Below are 6,284 nucleotides of genomic sequence, written 5' to 3' on the forward strand. Positions count from 1 at the left end.
CAATAAGAAAGATGTACTTCTTTCAAAAAGATACATAACAATCCAATTCTTAAATTTTCAAAAAAAAATTATCACTTCTTCACTATTCATTCTTCATTACTTCTTCATTACAATTATCACTTCTAAATTACTCTATAGAAATTAAACTACATAAACTAATTCAGCCTCTCCTTATGTACACAGTGTCCATGCAACAAAGCCTCCGATCTCCACATTCTTCCCTTCTCTGCCATTCTGTCTACCTCTCCATTTCTCCATCCTCGTTCTATCTCTACTCGGCCGGTTAACTTTCTCCTTCTCCGTCTCGATCCCTCTGTCTCCTGTGTTATACGTGGCGGCTGATCGGTGTACCAACGGCTAGCTGGATTTATACACGGCTACGGTGCGTTCCCACGCCTAGCACACGCGAGAGAGACCTGGCTCTTCGGCCTAATGCCCGCATGGTACCGATCCTAAGAAAACTGGTGGAAAATCTGGGACACGGCGTCGCGGTATGCGCCATTGTCCCGCGATTCTATAGGTTTCGATATCTTGGTTAGGTTAAGCCAGTTCCATTGGTCGCCCTCCGGTTTTTTGCAACCTTGCTCGGCGATCGAGCTACTTGGTTTTGTTTCCCTTTCCGTTTGCATTTACGGATGTTTATGCAAATTTCTTAGAATCTTGTTTTCTAGAATGCTTCGTAGAACTCTCGGTATTTCTCTCAATTTTTCTTTTTTTTTCTTTTTTTGCCCATTATATTTGTTTGCAACCGTGACACAAATTTTTATAATGTAACATTTTGGATGAATCTGATGAAGATTACATTTCGTATTGCGAATGTGTTTCGAATGGTTGAAGACAGTCGAGATTAAAATATCTATAATTCTGTTAAAAATTTTTATTTGGTAGAAAAAAATAACATTAGAAAATTGAAATAAGATAAACTGAAGTATAGTAAACTATATAATAATCATGTTATTACAAACGCTCTATCATAAAAAGAAAGTGAAATTTCACTCTCTATATAATTGTCACTTTATTTCCTTTTCTTTTCTCTCCCCATTTCATCTCATCGAGTCTTTCTTCCTCTTTCTTCCTTCTTTCTCTTTCGTTTAAGAAGGATAAAATATCAGGATGTTAAAAATTTTAAGAACAGTTACTTACCAAGAATCCAATTTTTTTTTCAGGTCGAAGCCCGAACTCAAGGATGCCGTGGGTGAGGAGACAAATTATCCACCACCACTGAAACCCACCCCTTGGCCGCCTTAAAACGAATACTGCCAGCCGCGCAAGACCATCGATATCGAAAGGAAGCGTCGCAACCGATCACCAGGACGAAGCACCAAACCTACCCCATGGATCTAACCGAGGCATTCGCCCCGGGAGGGGGTGGAGAGGAGCTGCCAAAGACCGATTTCTTCGACTTCGTCGTCTCTCCACCTCCCCACTGCGCCTCCGCAGATGGCGTGTCGGACGAAGAAAGCTTCCTCCATCGCACCACCTGCAGGAGCATCGGCTACCTTCAACAAGGTCACGAGGAGCACGAGACCAGTCGGGAACTCCACGGCTCCCCATTCATCAAAGAGACCAACAACAACACACTGACAGCTTTACCACCTGTCTCGACTATCACCGGCTCCCTCAGCCACCATCATCATCACCACCACGTGAGGACGCATCACAGCGCTTGCAACGTTCAACAGAGCAACGAACAGACACCGATGGACCAATCCGACTGCGACTATTGGGGCACGGACGAGAGCAAGGAGCAAACCTGTAACATACTCCTGGAAGATCTGAACAAATACTGTTGGTCGGCTCACGCGAATGCGCAGAGCCACGGAAACGACAACGTGAACGTTCACCAGGGCTCGAACGAGCATCACCAAGGGGTGGGTCGAGGATGCTCGGCGAACGACAGACAGAACACCGACGGGGCGATATACACTCTCACCGTGTTGAACAACGAGGCAAACTCGATGGACGCGTTGGACTGTTGCAAGAGTCCAGCGCCCACGTCCAGCGACTCATGGTCGCTCAGACCTAACCTAGATCTGGACGCTATACTGAGCATGGAACCAGCTTCCGCCGAGCAGGAACACGATCAATCCAATGCCGTGACAGAGGTTTCGCGGACGGTGAACGACAGGTTTCACCCGGACCGTTTCTCCGTTGCTTCCTCGCAGTACGCCACCGACGACAGCGGCTTCGTCGAGAGCAAGGAGCTCTGCGGCCGAGGGGCATCCAGCGGCGGCAATTGTACCGGTGGCGACAACAACAACGATTGGAAGCTGTCCGATCAAAATCTGCAGGAGGCTGCAGCCGCCGCCGCTGCCGCTGTCGCGGTCGGTGCCGGCGATTCCGCCGAGAGCCTTCTCAGGAGCGCTCTTCAAGGCAAACTGTACACAGGCCCTACCCAAGTGGTGTCATCCTCGTCACCGACCACTCAAGGCTCCGCTATATCGATGCCTGTTACGAGCAACGCAGGTTTGCAGATAGTCTCCGATCAACAGCAGCAGCAGCAGCAGCAGCAACAGCAGCAACAGCAACAACAACAGCAACCGCAAACGCAACAGGACGAATCCATGCACACGTGCACCGACGAGGATTTGTTACTCTCCCAACTGGACCAGACGACCTATCGTCCCGGCGATTACGAGAAGCTAAAGAGCATAGCCAACGAAGTGGTGGAGTCTTACTGCAGCCTGGAACCGGTTTGCAACGTGTCTGCAACGACCACGGTTATGTACACGTTGGACCCAACCAGTGGTAGCCTCGGCACGATCACGCTGCCCGCGGATCTGGGTCAAGTGAGCACGGTTACGGTGGTGACAGCGGCTCAGCAGGAGGTTCTCCAGCAACAGGCGGCTCCTCGAACGGAGGTGGAGCAGCAGCAGTCAGCCAACCAACTTCAAATAACCCCGTCGCGAGTCGTCACGACGAAAGCCCCGAAGAAGTACTGTCGACGCACGAACAGGAACAGCAGCAACGCGAACGCTGCTAGCAATGGAAGCAGCGGTTCTGAAACAGGTGGAAACACGAGTGGGCAGCAACAGGGTGGTTCGGGCGGCTCGCCGGGCAGCGTTCAACGGAAGGAGCGCTCGTTGCATTATTGCAGCATCTGTAGCAAAGGTTTCAAGGACAAGTACAGCGTGAACGTTCACATCAGAACGCACACGGGCGAGAAACCGTTCGCCTGTTCCCTGTGCGGCAAGAGTTTCCGGCAGAAGGCACATTTGGCGAAACATTACCAGACCCACGTGACGCAGAAGCCCAGTGTTCAGCAACAGGCGAGCGGCAGTGGCGCCAGTAACAACGGAAATAGCGGGAATCCAAGCCCATCTGGCGAGACGAGCGGCACGACAACGAGCACCGTGACGAACAGGAGTCAATCACACCAGGTGTCGGTCGATCCCGCGGGGAACGCCTGTAATCCACCTAGTTAGTCGCGTTGGATGGGCCAAACAACCTACTTCCGGTTCCCAACGTCCAATTGGATTGCAGTTAATCCTTGCTACTCCATTTAATCTAATTCCCGGTGGCACGGTGCGGAAAGTGGATCGGCGATTTTGCACGATGGTGATGGTCAACGAAAGGATACACCGTGCGAGTCTTCCTTTTTTCTTTTTTTTTTTTTTTTTCCTCTCTTCTTTATCACTTTATGTATCTATTTCTGTTCTCTGTTCTCGCTTGTCTCTTCGTAAGTTTTCTCTCTCCGTTTTTTTTTCTTCTTCTTTTTCTTTTCATATTTTCCGTCCATCGATCAGAATCTTCGTTCGGTTCGAGAATTCGGGATGATTTACGACGACTGAAGAAGTTTCAGGATCCCGGCAAAGAGCTAACCATGACTAGCGTCGAGCATCGTGAGATCTATTAAAGTGTCGATTAGTATTAATTTTTTCTTTTTTTTTTTTTGGAAATTATCTCATCTTAGGAGGATAATATTAGGATCGTTCTCTCGTCGATTCGGATATTTATTTGAATTGCATGTTTTATGTCGGATAGCACAGAGACGGTTTATGAGCGTCTTAAAGAGCGTCTGGTAAAATTTATAAAGAAAAGAAATTAGAATTTAAAAATTAAAAGTCAAAATATTCTCCTTCGAATTAATAATAATAAAAGATCAATTAAGAGAATCGCAAGTTTATCTGTGATAAATTATCATCAGTAACATCTTCCATTATCAAAACATTTATACATAATTGATTCTCACGCTTTAGAATTACTCGTATATATCTCATATTTCCTTTATAGTTCGAATCGTGTTGTGTTATATAACACAATCACCAACAATTGTTTATCGTATAAAAATAATTATTCGTGAAACATCGTTTAAATAAAAAATAAGTAAAAAATAAGTAAAAAATTTGCACCAGGCATCTTTAAGACGTTGTTGGTTTAAAAACTAACTCCATAATAGACAACTTTTAGACGTCGTGTGCTGTCTGGGACGAGTTGCACGCAGCGGTGCTCACGAGTTATGCGAGAAAGCGCGAGCTGGTAACCGCTGGTAGCCGCAGAGATCCCACGAAGAATTTAACGAGCCACACTGTAGAACATTCCTTCGGACGCTTTCTTTTCTGGGCGTTCCCGATCGTACCCTTGTCTTGCGCGTAACAGCGATTTATCAATCGCGGAAAACCGTCCGTAGAATCGCGATCGGATCGCGGTTTATCGTGAATTTATCCATGGGAGTGCAAGGAGGAGCTTCTGATGACCTTTGTATGGCTGTTGTTCCTATCGCCAGTCTAAGTTCCCGTAATATTATTATTCTATGATTGTGATGCAAATATTAACGACCCGTGTGTATGTCGTGGTCGGGAACTTGAATTGGCGATGCTCGTGAGTGAATTAAATCGATATTACGTTACGATCGATCGATAAGTTCCGTCGATAAGTTCACGATGATATTATAGGTTAAGGAGGCGAGCAGAGATCGCCATTTATTTTTTTATTCTCGTGATTAATTATTTCTCGTTCGATGTCAATTGGTCGAGGCCGTTCGAAGAAAAGTATAATAATGATTTGAACGATTGATAAAGGAAAAAAAAAAAGAAATAAATAATAAACAGTGAGAAAGTAAAAATGGAAGAGAAGGAGAGATAAAAGAATGAAACGAATGGGGTAAGTTCTAACGAATTGCCTTCAAATTGATCAATTGATTTCGGACGAGGTATAGTCGAATCGTCGATCGACAGTGGATGCACGATACGATTCAGTTCGCGATACGAGAACTCGGTGAAATTGTTGTTCCTAAGACGACTTATTGCTGTTTCAAAACGAGGGACCACGTCGACGATGATAGCGCACAATTGATCGATATTTAATACCGCTACGAGATATTAACGTTGATGATATTTTTACAAAGAAGATTCTTCTTCATCTTCTTGCTCTTTCCATTTCTCATTCCTTCTTCTTCTTTTTCTTCTTCTTCTCCCTCTTCTTCTTCTTCTTCTTCTTCTTCTTCTTCTTTTTCTCGCCTTTTCTATCTTTGTTATATTTTTCTTTCTCTCTCTCTCTCTCTCTCTCTCTCTCTCTTTCTCTCTCCTCTTTTTTTACTTTACATACGTATACAGTCATACACATACATACACATACACACGCACACATAGAGACACACATTAGACTAGAGGAGGTAACGTAGAATCGGTAAGTAATCAGAGAGAGAGATATATAATGTTTAGAAGTAATTAGTAGCACGAGCTGTGATTTAGATACATACTCAACGCGCGAGGGCCACGATCGAGCCTGGTTCACAGGCGATCGCGTGTCACGCCGTCTGTTATTCGTAAGAGAGTGAAAGCGAGACCGTTCAAACGCACGATTTTGCGAAGAATTTAACCTTCGATACACAGTCTTAGAGCCGAATCGTTATGCACGAACCTCCTTCGGATCCTATGGAAATTTCCCTTTCAGCTAGATTCCGTCGAGTCTCTGGCTCCCTCTGTCGCCTATTCTTTTTATTTTTTCCACCATACTCCGCCAATTTGGCGGGTCGTTCGAATACTGCCTGTGAGATTCCACGATGTAAAGAACCGCGCCGTTTTTTTTCTTTCTTTCTTTTTATTTTTTATTATATTTTATTAATATAACAACGTTCAATTTTTTTATTCCGTCCATTTTGGAAAACGTTTAGCGAAGTTTTTATCAAATTTGGATCAAATTTGCTCAATTTTAATAGGTTTCTCGTTTCGATTTACGAAAGAATTGGATGATTCGAGCTCGTTGAAAATCATTTCTTCTTGACTCTTTTTTTAGTACGAAATTGATTTTGGACGAAGCATACATCGATTCTTTCTCATCTC

The 6,284-nt window shown here is 44.8% G+C and overlaps 1 protein-coding gene across 1 annotated transcript; it reads left to right on the top strand.

The window, feature by feature from the left end:
- The first annotated feature begins 1,179 nt into the window (after nucleotides 1–1,179).
- On the top strand, nucleotides 1,180–5,366 carry LOC122714073 (protein sister of odd and bowel-like). Its single transcript, XM_043935092.1, has one exon. The coding sequence runs from the start codon at nucleotides 1,335–1,337 to the stop codon at nucleotides 3,423–3,425; it is 2,091 nt and encodes a 696-aa protein (XP_043791027.1). The 5' UTR covers nucleotides 1,180–1,334; the 3' UTR covers nucleotides 3,426–5,366.
- Nucleotides 5,367–6,284: the final 918 nt, after the last annotated feature.

The sequence above is a fragment of the Apis laboriosa genome, unplaced genomic scaffold, assembly GCF_014066325.1.
Source record: "Apis laboriosa isolate Shangri-la unplaced genomic scaffold, ASM1406632v1 scaffold27_cov151, whole genome shotgun sequence".
NCBI lineage: Eukaryota > Metazoa > Arthropoda > Insecta > Hymenoptera > Apidae > Apis > Apis laboriosa.

Bases quoted from the DNA above. Each gene is read 5' to 3' on its own strand.
- LOC122714073 (XM_043935092.1), top strand. From the start codon at position 1,335: ATGGATCTAACCGAGGCATTCGCCCCGGGAGGGGGTGGAGAGGAGCTG.